Raw genomic sequence first — 18,546 nt, 5'->3', positions numbered from 1 at the left:
GATCTGTAAGGTCGAGGTACTACCCTAGTCGGGCTGCTCCATATTTAGAGCAGGAAATTCCGGCTGTGCCCTACCTCAGTTAGGACTCTTCTACGATCTTACCATATCATTGATATATCATACGTATGTATACGTAGGATTTACGAAATGCGGAGCATAGATATTTTTCTCTATGTAGGAGTAGGATTGGAGCTTAATTCGGATTGGCGGATAGGTTGACTACAATGAGTAAGGATGGCTATCAGGTATTTATTATAACAACCGGGACGGACAACTTAACTTGCTCTCCGAGGTTCAATGGGGAGACTCACAAGGACAGACGTCCAAACCGTAAAGGAATATTTGTACAAATATAAATAAATAAATAAATGTGCTGTGTGGCTACGGCACTAAAGAATTTAGCCACCCCCTCTCTTCCCGTGGGTGTCGTAAGAGGCGACTAAGGGATAACAAGGTTCCACAATCATCTTGGAACTTAAGAAGCCGACCGATGGCGGGATAACCATCCAACTGCTGGCTTTGAAATACACAGGCCGAAGACGGGCAGCAGCGCCTTTGGTGCGACAAAGCCAGTACTGCGGTCACCAACCCGCCTGCCCAGCGTGGTGACTATGGGCAAAACACATGAGTTCGCGTTGTTTTTGACGTAAACTTGTGGAGGCCTATGTCCAGCAGTGGACTGTATAGGCTGTAATGATGATGATGAAATAAATAAATATCCATCTCGAGCGGGAATCGAACCCGCAAACCGTCGATGTTTTAGGCGACTACTCGCACCACTACAGCAGAGCGGTTGTTGTTATACTTATGTACTTTAAAGTAAATTGACGTACGCTTTGTTGTCATTTACTTTATTCGTAAAAGCTTTTGTGTGCGTAACTTTGAAAATAAACTAACTACTCTGGTTATGTATAATAAATTTTTCGTATTAAAATTAACTATATATATTTTGCTAAAACAAATTTTCCCGATGTCTTTTTTTCTATAACTAGGTCGGCAAACAAGCGTAGGGCTCACCTGAAGGTAAGCAATTATCGTAGCTTATAGACGTCTGCAACACCAGAAGCATCGCAAGCGTATTACCGACCCTATGCTCGATTCTCCCCAGGAGCTCTGGTCACCTTACTCACCAACAGGAACACAACATTGCTTGAAAACAGTATTATTTAGCTGTGATCTTCTGTAAGGTCGAGGTACTACCCCAGTCGGGCTGCTCCATATTTTGAGCAGGAAATTTCCGACTGTGCCCTGCCCCAGTTGAGTCTTCGAGTATTAGATAAGCAAAGATATAATTTAAATATTATTAGTGGTATATATTGCAATACAAGATATATTTAGCACAAAAGTAATAGCAGTAGATTATTCCAGAGACGATAAAGAAAATGTAATGTGGTGTATCGTTTAGTTATTTATATGATATCGAGATGCCTGGAGCGGTGACCGGCGTGATTGGATAATGATACAGCAATGGACGACTGAACTAAATTTATCTGAAGGGCCTTCTGGGATTCGTTTGGAATATTATCTTAGACATTTGCTCTTGAAAATAAGTAACCGACTGAACGTAACATCGCTGAACTTTCAAGAGATAGTTTAGAATTCATCAGTAAGGGAGTAACGGATTAATCTCCATTTCTTCTTCCAAACAAAAAAGAGAACTTTATCGAAACATTGGACAGTTGAATTCTGTTATTTTATGGACATCATTTATGATCACTTCGTCTTAGTAATACTGCTATGGTGTTTTAGGCATGCAAAACGAACATAACCTAGAATGTAACTGAGACTTACTAAAGTTATTTTGAATATTATAATATTTGCTAACATATAAAATTAAAAATTATAAATGTTTATAATAAAATACCTTATATACATAAACTAATAAAAAGTAAATTAGGCTATACTGAATTTCTTAGAACTATAAACATATGATCCATTTAAAAATATAATATTAATCCTATATCCGCAGGAAATAGTCATTCTCCAACTGTATCGGCTGGTTATTTCTGTATCGCCTCCGATTCGCGTCGCGCATTTCTTTTGGCAACTCTACAGATCATGTGACGCGGTATCGTAGGCGGATCTCGTCATCCTCATTGCATTTAATAGCTCCACATAAATAACATGGAGGCCTCCATTGCAGTGCCTAATAAACAAAATCATTTATTTCATTAAAAATTCCGTATGAACGAGAGCGCATGACACGCAGAACAATTGTATTATTTGGTTAAATTGAGACCAATTTAATTGTGCCAAAAATATATTTGTGAAACTCTGGTAACAATTTTCGTATTAAAAGCATGATATTTTTGTGTAAAAGAGTAACTTCGGAGTTTTTTGTCAGTTCTTCTTTGCATAATGTACATTTCAAATCGGTGGTAGCCTAAAAATATACCTAATAATTTTTTTATTGTTTAATTTGAAGCCTGCTTAGATAAAGGGATTTTTGACTTATAAATCATATCTTATATCTTTACCATTAGTAAAGCACCTACTTGTAGTTTTAAGAACAACATAAGGTATAAAAGTATCTTGTATGTGTGACCGTGATTGTAATTAAAATATTTATATATGAATTTTGAATTTATCAATTATATAATTTGTAGTTGGACCTGGCACCGATGCCAATGTATGGGATTGCCTTGGCAACTACAAGAGTTCGTTCAAAAGATAGCTTATACGTTAACATTGCCTGATTATGTGAACAAAATGTGTTTAATAATGTTGCGAGCCATATCAACTAAATCTAGCATAAGGAAGAACATCTGCTTTTTTAACAAAAAAAAGCAAGCGAACCGGCAGCTATAATATGACTACTAAAGTTAATCGAATACACTGCAATTATCTGCATATCAACTCTACAGTGTAATGAAATCATGGCCTACACGCATTTTATAGAATAGATGATACTAAATAATTACAAACAGTATCTATCATTTTCATCTGATATACTAGTTATGAATAATATAATAATAATATGGTAATAATCAAAAATCTTATTCCTGGTAAATAAAATCAATATCATGTTATTGGTAACGTTAATATTAACATTTTAATCACAGGCTCATATAGCTGCTCCAATGAGATCTGAGGAAATCAAAACAATTAGGTCTATAACTTTTTATAATTAGGCAAGTGGTTTTATCGAATGAACTTCGAAACATATACAGAGTTGACTTAAGCGAGAGGTATTAATTTAAACCACGTATTCTACGTACTATTTATAAAGCTAAATGCAAGAAATATATCAAAAAGAAGCAGAAGCTAAAAATGTATCTTAGATTTATATTATTGCGTTATGGTTTAGATGACTATCAACCTAAAACACCAGCTTTTTTTACGCAAATAATAAAAAATACTGTTACAGAAAATAAAATCAATATTATGTCGTTGTTATGAAATCTAATCTAATACTATTAAACGAGCAATACTTGTATATATATAGAATCTAAATCTCGGAAACGGCTACAACGATTTTAATGAAATTTTGTATGCAGGGGATTTCGGGGGGCGATAAATCGATATAGCTAAGATTCAGTTTTAGAAAATGTTGTTTTATCCCTGTTTTTAGGCAATGAAAAAATGGCTACAGTATCGTTAGAATGCGAAGGTAAATTTCAATATAGTTGTCATAGCTCAGGTGGGAAATCGGGAGTTCGAGATCGACCGAGAAGACCACGATTCAAATCCCATGTCTACAGATCTACTATTTTTTCCTTTTTTTTTCCTAATTGCACTCATGATTTTTTATTTAAGTAAACAATTTATATTTTTTATTATCATGTCGGTAAAATCGAAAAATATTATTTATATTTTATCAATATGTAATTGGTATTTAAATATGATTTTCAAAAAACACGATTTACTAAAAATACCGAGCTATGCCGGTCAGCCAGGTACTGATTATATAAAGAGAATATTAGTAAAATGTTATGTCTTATTTGTCACTTTATTTTAATTTCATCATTACTATCTCGCTATCTACGCAGCAATGCGTGCTGATCCTACGTGTGTTATCTTATCGAGGTCGTTCACACTTGAAATTCAGTCTTTAAGCATTAACATGTAGGTAGTTATTAGCTAACTGTGAGTTATGCGTATGTAATAGTAATAAGTAATTATGTTCAAAAAGAAATTAAGTTCTCTATAGACTTATTTGTTAAAATAATACACAATTTTTGTTATACCATTATAGTAGCAAACAATAGTACGGTACCAAATGGTAAGCGGATTCCGTACCATATGGTCGCTTGCAACACCAGGAGCATTGCGTTGCCACCCATATCCCTGACCTTTCCCAGAAGCTTTGGCAACCCTACTCACCTCAGGAACACACCACTACTTGCGATCAGTATCATTTAGCCGTGATCTTCTGTAAAGTTGAGGTACTTCTCCAGTCGGGCCAGAGTCGTTTTGAACAAAATATTTCCTCCTGTGTCCTACCTCAATAACAAAAAATTGATACAAAAAAACTGGAACTGTTTTTCACTTAAATTAAATTTTACTTTTTGTTTTTTCCAGACGCAGATGAGCAGTGATCGCACCGGGTCGCCGTGCGGCTTGACATCATTGCTGCCGATGTCGTGTCGCGGTCGTGCCGCCGCGTTCGCTCGGGACTTACATTCACGACTACGCAGTCTCGGAGCTACTGAAGAAGATGAATCTGAAAATAGGTGGCTTACTACTGGCGATAATTCTGTCCATCAACCAACCAGCTCCACACACGTGCAACAGGACATAAAAACCTTTTATGATTTTGAACTTGAATGCGAAAGTCCGTCTAGTCCTACAGATGCATATGAGCCATCATATCTAGGAAGACAACATGAAAATACAGATCCGACTTTTTATGATGTTGATACAGATCCACAACTTAAAGAACAAAGTAAATTAATGCTCAAACAACCAGACAAAGATAAAAATGGGTTCAAATTTTCTACAGCATTCTTTTCGGAATCCCCCGTTAAACTACAACCTGTATCGAGAGAAAATGGTAATGACAAACCTCTATATTCTCCAATAACTTTTGAGGGTTGTTCTCGGCAAAACAGTTACGATGAAATTGATTCTGCGCTACAGCTCACCTCCCCAAAAGCGGCAGATCGATTAAGTATGATTCATCAGTCAAATTCAGGTATAGATAGCGACTCAGAATTTGAATCAGCAAAAAGTGATCCCTCTGATCCTATCGATGATTTACATCAATCTGCACAGTGTGATATAACCGATGCTGTTGATAATTTGTCAATTACTGATACTGATACGCTCAACGAAGAAGATTTTTTAACAGGAAACGTTGAAAATCTGAATTTAAACGACTTAAACGAAAGTAACGTCTGTGTAAGTAATGGTTTAGCAGAAATAGTTACCAGTGAAGTTCCTATCGATAAAGAAATATCACCTACTCCTGAAATTAATCCTTCATTGCTTAAAGCGGAGACAAAAGCGGAAGATGAATCAGAAGATGATAAGCCGCAACGAGTTCGTAGATGCTCTTCTCTAAAAAGTGGAAAAACGCCACCCGGAACGCCGGGTCGAAAAAAAATCGTGCGATTTGCCGATGTGTTAGGACTCGATTTGGCTGATGTAAAGACATTTATGGATGAAATACCAGTTATTCCAAAATCTGCTTACGATGATCTTAGTGGTTGTGACGTACAAAGTTCGCCACCGGCCCGACCTGCCTCGCGCTTCGGTGCTTTAACATTAGTTCCTTTATTCCAACTACCACGCGATGTCACTGAAAAATTAGAAAAACAAAATGTTTGTTTGGAAAGCTCGCGCGTCTGCGACGGAGTTCATGTTACAATATGCGGCTCTGTTCGAGTACGAAACTTAGACTTTCATAAGACTGTACACATTCGCTACACTATGAATCGTTGGAAGACATTCACAGACTTACAGGCGATGTACGTGCAAGGGTCATGCGATGGTTACTCAGATCGTTTTCAGTTTGTGTTATATGCACCATGCATTTCATCGGGGCAGAGATTAGAATTGGCTGTGAGATTTCAATGTAAAGGTCAACAATTCTGGGACAGTAACAATGGAGCTAACTACGCTTTCGATTGTTTAGCGCTGGGCGCAGTGTCATCCACACCTTCGTCATCAGGGACACTGCACCCCTCCGTGGACTGGCATCCGTCCTTCTACTGAATCAGTGTCATAACACGGAAGGTGTATAGTTCATGTCGAGCGTCGGTAGCGATTCAAAGCGAGAAGTCCGGCAGGTCTCGGTCCGACTGCGTGTCCTCAAGCGGCTCGCGGAAACGAACGTAGCTGATCACATTCCTGTGCCTGTATTAACTGCTGCGGCGCGTCCATCGAGGGCTAAGGAAGAATGATTGAGGCTTGCGTCGTATAATTTTTGTGATATACAATTTAGATTAGGCGTAGGATATATAACTACGAGTTGACTCGTGTAGAGTGCCATTTGCCGCAACAATTTCCTTTGTAGAGTTTTACGTAGGTACTATTACTTTGTAATACGGTGTCCTGTGGACGATAAAGAAGCAATACTGGGTACCGAGGAGTGTGTAGATAGCGAGGCGTGAGCCGCCCTCTGTTCCTGTGTAAATATATCGAGAGATAAATTCTGAATGATATTAATTTAAATATTAATATTTTAATAAGTCTTTTTACGAAACTGTAGCCGTATTAAATATCTTTATCTCAAGAAAACGTTTAGCTGGTGAGGTTTTATTCACGTTAACTACGAAATTAGATAAATAAATATATTGATAAAAAAATTAAATATATGACAGAATTAGCTATTGTTAGGTTTTTACAATATTTTATGAATTGTTACAATAGTTATCTACATCGATGTCAGTTACTAATTAAGTGTCCTTAGTGGCATCTATAAAACTGTCTGTGCTCGATAATGTTATTAAATCGATATAATATTTTATATTTTTATAATTACAGAATCATGACAAATCGATTCATATCTCATCACACACGAGAATTTAGATAAACTGTTATATCGGTCCCTGAGAAACTATTTTAAAATGAGACTAATTGAAATTACTAATAATATTTATTACTATGTTTTTTATTTTGTATGTACCTGAAATTTTGTAATGTGGCCATATTAATAATTATTTTATAGAACGAGAACCCTATTTTATTATTTTATATTGTTACATTTGACACCTGTTTTAGCAATAAATCTTCGAATAAATGAATGTGCATAATATTTACAGCTTGGTGTTTAATTTCTAATATCCTATTTCGATCACAATATATTACATAAAAATTATGTAAATATCAAGAGAAAATGTTATGATATATAATGAATGTATATGAAGTAATTACCATTGTGGAAATAAATTTTTCGTTATTTTAGTTCTACCTTTGAAATGATAGTAGTGGACATATCCACAATCCTAATGTACTTGTAACGTCACATTGAAATCGATAGGCTGATGATAATAAACGCTAACAGTATTAAAATTATTAAATATTGATTAACTTTGGTTTAGTATTTACTAGAAACCGAATTATAACCATGTCTGACTTCCTTCCAGTGATTATTTCCATACTTACATATTAAAATACTGATGTGCGGAAAAAAAAGAAATAATGAAATTCATTAGTCGCTTATACGTCATGCGCATGATTGAGCGAGTTCGTACTCCGACTCGCATTCGATCGCTTTTCGGGTTGCTGTAACCACAACCTTTTTTGAGGGCTGGATCCGCGCCTGATAATAGTTTCAATAAAATTTAATAAGCTTATAGTCAACCTCTAAATAAAAGAATTTATAATTTAACATTTTCTATAAGTATATTTAATACCTTTTAAAGACTAAACATATCACAATGATTGAATGATACTGTTAATAAATAAGTGAATATAATAAAACTTATATTAAACAAACTTTAAGATAAAAGAAAAATATAATTTACAACAGTCTGAATAAAAGCCAATTTTTTATAAGCTACATATAAAATTACAGTATTAAATATAAATTATATTAGGCTTTAACTATTAGTTAAGTAAATGACATGTCTCAAATCATTATACAAGGATAACTATAAAGGTAGTCAGCGTCTTAATTTTGTATAAGTTAATAGTTCTTATAGTTATGACATTAATGAGTAATTATTTATTCAGATAAGCAGTCAAGAATATTTTATGTTTTTTTCTTTAAGTATGTTGTTATTTATTTATAATTAATTTCGGCGTTAATCTTTTTTTATAAACATCCAATGGGATTAGTGCTTGTGAATAATATATTTAATCTTAAATATCATATAAAAATATTATAAATATCTTAAAGACGATAACAATTATTTTAATTTTTAATGCAATGGAATATTTAATCGTTTCTAATAAATAACAGTATTTATATTTACAGGCTTGGGTCTGGTGTTCATAACTTATTTTGATTATAATATTACTTAAAACATTAATCTATGTAATTAAATGAGTTGTTTCACCTCAATTAATAAATTACAAGTTTTAGATACATATTTGCGAATAGAAATATCTCAAATATAAAGTGGAATTCGATGGTGAATAATTGTGTTAGCAGGCAAACGAAGAAAAACCGACTTCAATTATATCGACAAGTAATACAACGTGGGTAGACGAATAAATAGTCAAGTTAATACGCATTATCAAAGATTACTCCAAAAGTTGTAATCAGATCTCGATGAAATTTAATTGTGACCACATGATAAACATCGGCTTTCGATTAAATTAAAAATTATTAAAATCGGTACACCTAGTCAAAAGTTTGCGGATTTTCGAGAGTTTCCCTCGATTTCTCTGGGATCCCATCATCAGATCCTGGTTTCCTTATCATGGTACCATACTAGGGATATCTTCTTTCCAACAAAAAAAGAATTATCAAAATCAGTTGATAAACGACGGAGTTATCCCCGAACATATATATATATATATATATATATATATATATATATATATATATATATATATATATATATATACGTTCGAATTGAGTATCGCTACAGCCTGTAATATCCCACTACTGGGCATAGGCCTCTTTCCCCATGTGGAGAAGGATCAGAGCTTAATTGAGTAACCTTCTCCTTTTTTTGAAGTCGGTTAAAAAGAATAATAGATCAAAAACTTTTATCTGTTGGATATTGTCATCCATCAAATAGCGTCATTCACAACTGGTGAAATCGGCCCTTAGTAATCATTTAAATTAATGAAATCAAGAGTGAAACTTATAATAAGAGTTACAAAAACTTACAATAGATGGCGTAACTAAGCTTACATAGTATATAGTCTTCTAACAAGTTAACAGATGTCACTAGCAGTTACAGTAATGCCATTAAAATTGGTTTCAAAATTCAAAATATCCGTTGATAAAACAATTCAACAATATTTATCAATTACACACACTTTAAACATTTTAAACATAATTTCAATTTACAAGCAGTCTGTTTTTTTTTATAGTGAATTATAGTTTGTTTCTATTCTTCTGTTTGTAGTTACTGGACTCTCAGGCAGCGTGATTAAGGAATCTTTGAGAGCCTTTAACTGCATATGTAGTCTTTGTTTACAAAATTCGTAGAACTCTATTTCTCGTGTGAAGTTTGCGCGCACGATCTGCTTTACTGCTTCTGAGACCGGAGGCTTGAACGCGTTGCGATTAATACGGTTGAATTTGTTTAGTTCTTCTGGAAAGAAATTATTAAATTATTATACATACCTATTATTGACTAATATTACGAGATATAAATGTAATGTATATGTCTTGCTGTTGCTATAAATGTAATTCCAGTAGTATTTATAAACATTTTTACTTGTTATAGTTTTAAATGATAATATGTAACTAGTATAAGTAATGATAATAAACAAATTAATATTTACCCCAATACATTCTTAAAGCTCCGGTGAAAAATCTCGGGATATACCGCTCCAAGGCTATTAGCGTTGAGTTCATGTCTTCAAGGACCCCAACGACTGCGTATTGCTGTTCCACGACCCGCTTGGCTCGTTGAAGGGCTTCTAAACTGTTGAATGGTCTGAAAGAAGAACATGTCAAATCAACGATTAAGGAAAATATGTCAACATTGAAGATATAGTAAATTCTTTATTATATTGTTAAAATATTTATATAATTTATTTAGTTATCAATATTATAAAGGTTAAGAGATTATTTTTCCAAGGAAAGTGAAAGCAGTAACAAAAAGACGAAGGAACCCCTTTTCTAATAAAGAGTGATATACCTAGTTATTTTATTACGCTTAATAGTACCTACTGGAATTAAACGCTTATTAAACAACGTGGGACGATCTATGTACAAGATACGTGAATCATAGGATAAAGCAAAGTAACACAAATAACTCATGTCGTATAATAAAGGCCTGTCAAGACGCCATTATAATCAAAATATAAAAAGATGAGAGATAACTCACGTGCACTGCGGGTCGTGACCGCAGAAGAACAAGGTTTGTCTGCGATGGTCGCCGATACCCTCGTGAGTCTCGCCCTCTAGATAGCGGCATTCGCGGTCACCACTCAAGACGCACGTTTCAAAATCCTAGAAAAGAATAACATTATTTATACTTAACAAATATACAACAGTGAACAAATATTTTTTTAAATCGTTTAACTCGTTTACTGCTTGCATCTAGCGAAGCACCCTGGTCTCACAAAAACTAGACGTTAATTAGCTATGATAGCTTTTTGTGATATGAATAACTGAACCGAAATTCAAACCATTTTTGTTTTCTTATCTTTCTCTTACACTCCTTTATATTTTTATGAACTTAGCAACAATGCGTTGAATTTATGTCTAATAGGTACATATATTATTAGTAACTTGATGTCATATTGGTTTATAGGTGACAGTGATACCTAACAATAGGTAGGCGACACGTATGACCGTTTTTTGGCTAATTGCGTTAATAATTTTATTTTCTCGCAAACGAAAAAAAAAAAAACGATTTATATACGCGCGATCCGTGATAGATCTCGTTTAAATTTAAATGGGACCACATGACAACCACCAACCACCTTTTGATTAAAAAAAGAATCATCGAAATCGTTCGACCCAGTACAAAAATTCTGAGGTAAACATACATAAAAATAAAAATACAATCGAATTGAGAACCTCCTCCATTTTTAGAAGTCGGTTAAAAAGAAGTATTTTGTTATTGTGTAAAAGCTTGTATCTATAATTTCATTCGTAATGTTGATCATGAAGATAGTGAAATATAGTAGAAGATAGTATTTTCGTATTCCTCTAATTATAGTAGGTAGAGCTACATACATATATGTAGCTATCAACCGTCTAAATCTAAATAACATTCAAAATAAGCAATTAAAGAATGTGGTACTTCTCTATACCTATGTAATTTTCTCGATATCTCATAAAGATAAATTACGAAATTCAATAGCTATAATGGTTCACGTTGGTACTTGATTTAAATACATCCTATACGCAAATGTAATAAAGTCATTGAATAAATCAATTAATTTGACCTACGTCCTACATACATATGGAATTAATAATATTTGTTTACGAAATCAAAGTCTAGGAAAACAATATTTATAGATGAATTTAGATCAGAACATTTATATATTAAATAAAAAATAAAGTAAGTACTTATAGATATTTTAGGATCACTATTTTGTCGTAAACTGCTTTTCTGCTTCTATTAATTTGGAATATCAACGTAGAAACGAAATTCAAGCTATTTTATTAGACCATAATACCTAGGCATTATTTAGGTAAAAACGGTTTCAAATTTTCATTATCCAAAAAGAGCTAGATTGGATACGCTCGTGATTGATTTTCTCATAACAATCGACAAGCAGTAAAATATTACAAGTTTTTACCATCATCCTCAAAATGACTGCACTTCAGGCTTTTATATGAAACTGTAAACTGCTTTCAACTGATTTATGTCAGATGAAATTAATTTATTTATGAATAGGTTAAGTGTAAGTTTTTAGGATATTTAAGCTTTTATTTTTATATAAATATGAACAAACAATAATCTTGTTTAGTAAAACATTTCAAAAAGTCGTTGTTAAAATAAAAGGCCTAAGTATTCTAAAAAATGATAATTTATGATTTCACAATTTTATATAAGTATATGAAAAAAAAAGAATAAAACTGTGCTAAATCTTTTATTAAAAGAATGGTTATAGGTATTATAACAACAAATTTTGTTGTATCTACTTAGAGTGAATATAATACCTAACAATTAATGTAGTCAACATATTATCCAATACAAAAAAAAAAAAAAAAAATTAAATTATTTCTTGAATGAATTAGGTAAAAAATCTTGTTAGTAAGCACTAGCGTACAGGACAATACCCTATCCTTACAGTTGATTGCTATTAAAATCAAATCAGAACAGGTACATAAGACGATTTTAAACTCTAATTAGAACATCATATTTTTTGTTGCATCAAAACTAATTTATTTTTTGCCATTACATCGCGTCTTGTCCTGTCTGTATAAATAAATAGCTGCTGTGAACATTTTGTTTAACAATAGACAATAATTAACGAGAAAAAACTAAGAGCCACGTGCAATCGTTGTCAGCATTACCTTTTCTACACTTATTAGCGTTGTAATAACATACCTACTCATAGTACATACATATATGTAGCTATCAACCGTCTAAATCTAAATAACATTCAAAATAAGCAATTAAAGAATGTGGTACTTCTCTAAATATTGAAAACATAGGTATTATCTTATTTTTTTAAACAAATACATAGTTCCATTTTCAGATTTGTGTGATCTATGTAATCTTTTCACAATTTAAAACGGATAAATATTTAAAAATAATAAATGTATGGCTGAATGGCATAAAATATGGTTCTTACAAATATATGTTATCTTATAAGGTATAGTCTTATAGTGTCTACCCGATTAGAAAAAAAGTCAATCTCAACCAGATCATGTATCTGGACCGGATCAGGATGGAATGAGGCCTGGTCCAAACAAGGATAGCCTGATGTAAAATATAATCAAGTATGGTAAGGCATACTGGATCAGGACCTGGTCCGGTTCAGATAAGGACAGCCTGATGTAAAATATAATCAAGGACCCGAGTAGAATTTTTTTCGTCCTCCTTAGAAGGACCGAACCAGGCATGCCTGATCAGGACTAGATAAGGCATGTAACGCAGATGATGAGTCTGGACCTGATCAGAATGAGATGAGATTTCCTGATAGGGTCCAGATCAGGAAATCTCATCTCATTCTGAACAGCCGGTTCAGTCCGGTCCTTTTAAAAAATACCGGTATACGGATATATTCTTGAAAAAAATGTTTAACAAAAAAAAGCTAATTGATATTCTAAATATGTTACTTAACATAATTATTATGATATTTATTTCCGTTTATTTTTTCCAATGTATTATTCATTTATGTTTTAACTTTAAATACTAATTACTTTATTTATTTTTATGTTATTAATTAATCATTATTATTAATTAAATTTTATTTATTAGCTTCTAATAATTAACTACTAATTAACTATTTCCTATTACTTACGACTGCTCCACTGTGTAGAAATGGACTCCCTGCTAGACTGTCTGATAATTGTATATATACTAAGCGCGCTTAAAAACATGAATAGCGCGATTCAGGCTCAGTTCGTGTTATTTCTTTCAGGATATCCTGATCTGGACTGGACCGGGTCCTGATCCAGTATGCCTTACCATACATTATCCGGTCCAGATCGGGCATGCCCCGTCCCGGTCCTTCTAAGGAACACGAAAAAATTTCAACTCAGGTTATTGAATGCATTTTTAAAGAATTATACTTTGGTTGACGTGAAAAATATAAACCGTAACAAAACTCTTCAAAATCGAATACAAGAAATTAACGATGAATCTTGCTGATAGATCATCAATCTGAGAAGATCTTTATAGTGGCCGCGCACGCGCACTATTAACCGACAATAGTTATCCGTCACGGGCTCTTTTGAGTCACGAGCGGTAATGAAAAATATTGTCCTGTTCAATTCAATCCATCAAACGTCATAATATTATTACATTTCCGCATAAAGGAAAGATTTGATCGATTATCATTGTCGCCTTAACGCTCAATTTGTAAATGTGTTTTTATCGAGAATATTTTTCACGATTAATAAAACCAATTTGTCGCTACCGTAAAGACGATACAAGTTTTTTGGAAGCTGTAAAAAATAAAACATTGTGTAAGGGTTCGCTGCTCCCGAGATGATAAAAAGTATGGGATTTTTAATCTACAAAATGTGATTATGAGCGCATTACTTCTGCTGTGAATAAACTGAATAAGTTGATTAAAGTACTATTAAGTACATCTTTATAGCCATCTTCAGCCTGTAACATCCCACTGTTTCACTTCTTCTACATGGGGAAAGAGGCCTATGCCCAGCATTGGGATATTACAGGCTGAAGCGAAGCATATGAGTAAGGACCGAAAGCTTAACGCGCTCTCCGAGGCACGGGGAGACCCACAAGGACGAACAACTAGACCGGAAATAAATATACTAATACAGTTTAACGAGAAAATAAAAAAAGTCATAAGAACGTTTAACGAACTTTTGTTCTATTTGCTGCAAATAGTTGGAGGGAATCTGTAGCGACTGTATGCTCAAACAGCGTTATTTATGTATGCTCAAACAGCGTTATAAAGGTACCTTCAGCCAATAATGAATTTATTTACTATATTAAAAAGTATATTTTAAAATATACTAATGATATTATAATGATATTAATAATAATTCTTATGAAAGAATTTGAAGGTATATTCATTTGAAGCTCTCGGTAGAGAGTACTATATTCTTTGATTTGAAGTAACTCAGAAGTAGGTAACTCTACTTTGCAAGGACTTCGCCTAGACCTTCATAATGCATCAATGGACCTTCGCCGCATTCATTCGAAAGGTTTGCGAGTCATTTAAATCGATAAAAAACATCCGGTGTGAAGTGTGAAGCGTTTTTACAAGCAGCGCGTGACTGATTGTTACCCTATTGATCTGCAAATTGACGTCCGCGTCGACCGACCGGGGCTAATGAACAACAAGCGGGGAATGGGTTCGCGGCATGTGATGATTCCTCGCTTTGCATGCTAAACTATGATATAAGATAATGATGACTCCTGTCCTATAATAAGGCTTGGTTTTGAATGAATGAATGGTTTTGAATCAATGTTTCAGGCTCGAAATTTTTTGCGTTAAAATGTTAATGACGGTGTCCCATTTTTGTACCTACTCGGCGGATGGAAGATGAATTTTCAATATGAGGCAAAGTGATTGATTGATGTTTCAAAAATATATTTTTGAATGAATATAATTATTAATTATATTGCAAGCTTCTGACCGAGGCTTTAACAACGTACACCTACAGTAAAAAATCTTTGTAAGTTAATACGTAGATTGCAAGAGAACGCTGTTATTTGAAATAAAAACATATAAATATTTGTAATTATTACAAATAATCAGATACCTTTTTCAACCAAGCTGGATCAGGCAGAGGCAGATCGGGGAATGCTCTCTTGCGCTCGACGTAGTACCATGGGGCCCGCACGTAGTAGTACCATGATATTACCCGCTCCACGGGGTCACGTACCACGTTCACGTAGATTGGCGACGGGTAACCGTATCTGAAATATAAAAGAAATGATTGTGTAATGATTTTAAGTGGATTTTCATACTTATAATAAGAAATATACAAAGCTTTTGATTAAAATGTATGAGTGTAGTGGAAAGCATCCACACACACTCATCTATTCCATAATAACATTAGACACTTAAATAATAGACTTATAATACTCAATCTGTTTTTTATTATTGTGTTATGTGTGTTATATGTGTTATACATTTTATTATCGTGTTAGTTATACGTGTACTAAAACGTTTCCAACGTCTCGAATCGTTGTAGCTTTAGTTTACAATTTGCCCAAGATTTATTTTCGAACTAAATCAGGGGATATTGCATGTAAATATACTGTTGCCACAGAAGTTTAATTTTAAATATTATAGAAACATCTTTATTTAGGTTATGGACAAACGTAATAAAGTTTTCTTCATTTCCAAGATTAAAATCTTAACAATAGAGTAATTTGAGAACACGAACATTTTCTAAACGTAATTATCTATTTCTATGGCGGGTGACTGCTTAATCATCTGTACAATAAATGCCGATTATTATCATTAATCATTTACACCTAAGATGTGAACATACTGTAGCAATGTAAAAAATACTTACAAGCAAGAATGAATTGAGTTTGGAATTACCAAAATTGATCTTGTGTGTTATTATTTAATTTAACTTTACACCAACAAAAATTTATATGTTTTAAATATTTTTGCGCAGTTTTTGAAATTGTGCTCCTAATCGTGTAATTTCTTTTTCAGTTATTTATTTAATAGATGATGTCATGTATACATAAAACAAGTATTAAGTTGCTTACTTTAGGAACAGACGACCGCGTGTGTGTGTGTGTGTGTACATATATACGTATATAATGTAGTAAATAAAAAATATAGAAATTGGCATTAAAGTTACCTTCAACACAACAATAAAAATTCTCACAAATACGTGCGAATATACCACAGAGTATCTAGTAAATTTATTATAAATTTACACTTTTTAACTGTACTAAATATTTGCATTATAACCGAATTACACTTTTATCCAAAGTTCTTCATAATTAAATCTAGCAACACTTTGACTTGGGCAAAAACCACATAACTTATGGTTGATGTAAACGATAAAAATTTGCTTTTGAAGGAATTAAGAGCAATTAAAACATATTATGACAAAGAGTTACTGACTTACTGTAATACTAGCGTCGAGGGTCATAAAAATTTGGCTTTTTTAACTTTGTATTTGTATAGTGTGTGCGTGTTTCTGTGCCTCCGACAAAGAATACTGTCCTACTGGTAATGTAAGAGAGTTTAAATAAAAGAAGATAAAAGTAACGTCTAGGAACTGAGAAAGCATAAAATACGTTACAGTAGCAAGGCTCTCAGATTAATCTCGGTATTTATCTATTTTCACAACGCTACATCTGTCGATACCTCGGTAGCCAGACGCTTTGTCGTCATCCGCATTCCTCTTCAGTGATAAGGAAGGTACAAGTGGATAATACAAATATTGCGTTGTAACTAAAAAGCATCAAAATATACCTAATTATTTAACTGGGATGGTTTAGTGTTTCGTTCCATGACACGAAATTTTGTCACTGATTAAACGCCTTTTAAATTTGGTTTAGTATCTTTTAAACCAAATGAAAAAAATCTTTTTGTATCCGCACTTAAGATAAATTTAGTTTATTATTATATATTTGCTTGTAGAGATAAAGAAGTTATAAATGATGTATGTTGTGTAAAATTTATTAAATTAGTTTAGTTTGTATTTTTTATATTCTGGCGCTTAAATTCGTTTTAATTATTATTGTTACGTCTGCCGACAACGACGGCTACATTTTGATTGATGCTCGCAATTTAGTTTTTATTATTAAAATTTATCCAGCGTATGTTCCTAATTATGTTTTGTGTTTTTGCGCGTTAGAGAAAGTCTTGCTATATTTACAATTCATAGCTAAACTGCTTATTATAATTATGGTAATATTGTTTTAATATCTGTAAGAAAAGGGTCAGGTTTTGCTAAAACCGTTATAGATACAGTGTGTCTTGAAATAAGTTTGTTTTTATTATTACAAAAGTATGTACCTAATGTTTCTTTTTATACATACTTCTTTTTATATATACTAGAGGAACCCTTCGTTTCCCCTTTACTATTTCAGTAGTAAATATTTAGCAGTGTTGGCAGATATTAGCATTAATTTAAGTAGATCGCTCAATGTTATTATTCTATTGCTTTCAACATATGGTGCGTATCTCATGTCGGTGGCGTATAAACACCGACGGTTGCAGGTTCTATTCCCGCTTAGAATGGATATTTGTATTTATAAAACTTATAATTTTCCGCCTGGTTGTTAGTCCTTATGGGTCTCCCCACCATGCCTCGGAGAGCACGTTAAGCAATCGGTCGGTTTCGGTTGTTATTATGTACAACTGATAGCGATCGTTACTCATAGGTTTACTCATATCTTTTGGTTACTGTTTTATTTAATCGCACTTTTTTTTTAATGTAATAATAATACAAAATAGATTTAAAAAAAACACTCTAAGATTACATGTTCAAACAAAAAATAAAAACTTTCTATCAAAATAATGAAACCGCCAAAAAAACTGAAAAGCAAAAAGTAATAAACGCTTTTTATTTAACCTTAATAACCAAGTTCTTAAACTAATGTAAGTATACTTGAGTCATTAACATTCAACATTTTAACAGTATTTCTGTACTAATATTATAAAGAGGAAAGATTTGATTGTTTGTTTGCATTGAATAGGCTCCGAAACTACTAAACCGATTTGAAAAATTCTTTCAATATGAGGTGAAATAGGCTACATTATGCTTAAGAAAAAAAAAAAAATTGTAATTTTTTTAATTACCCGTGCAAAGCCTGTGCGCAATGCTAGTCATTAATAAATAATGAAAGGAATGCGTAATTAATACATTTTGATAATAATTTTATTATTAAAATT

At 32.9% G+C, this 18,546-nt stretch overlaps 2 protein-coding genes across 4 annotated transcripts in view; one reads left to right on the top strand and one right to left on the bottom strand.

Annotated features, from left to right (window-relative positions):
- LOC123659669 (glycogen-binding subunit 76A) overlaps window positions 1-7,204 on the top strand; it is a 52,315-nt gene extending 45,111 nt beyond the window's left edge. For all 3 annotated transcript variants that reach the window (XM_045594867.1, XM_045594865.1, XM_045594866.1), the window contains exon 2: window positions 4,522-7,204. In XM_045594867.1, coding sequence (XP_045450823.1) covers window positions 4,528-6,156 — 1,629 coding nt within the window. In that variant the 5' untranslated portion in view covers window positions 4,522-4,527 and the 3' untranslated portion in view covers window positions 6,157-7,204. The remainder of the gene's footprint in view (window positions 1-4,521) is intronic.
- A 2,222-nt stretch (window positions 7,205-9,426) lies between these two features.
- LOC123659393 (heparan sulfate 2-O-sulfotransferase pipe) overlaps window positions 9,427-18,546 on the bottom strand; it is an 82,783-nt gene continuing 73,663 nt past the window's right edge. Inside the window, exons 6-9 of the mRNA XM_045594608.1 lie at window positions 15,437-15,593; window positions 10,398-10,522; window positions 9,850-10,004; window positions 9,427-9,656 (exon numbers count right to left, since the gene is read on the bottom strand). Of these exons, the coding sequence (XP_045450564.1) occupies window positions 9,427-9,656; window positions 9,850-10,004; window positions 10,398-10,522; window positions 15,437-15,593 (667 nt within the window). The remainder of the gene's footprint in view (window positions 9,657-9,849; window positions 10,005-10,397; window positions 10,523-15,436; window positions 15,594-18,546) is intronic.

The sequence above is a fragment of the Melitaea cinxia genome, chromosome 14 (genome assembly GCF_905220565.1).
Source record: "Melitaea cinxia chromosome 14, ilMelCinx1.1, whole genome shotgun sequence".
In the NCBI taxonomy this organism is placed as follows: domain Eukaryota; kingdom Metazoa; phylum Arthropoda; class Insecta; order Lepidoptera; family Nymphalidae; genus Melitaea; species Melitaea cinxia.
This window is presented reverse-complemented; position numbering and strand designations above follow the sequence as displayed.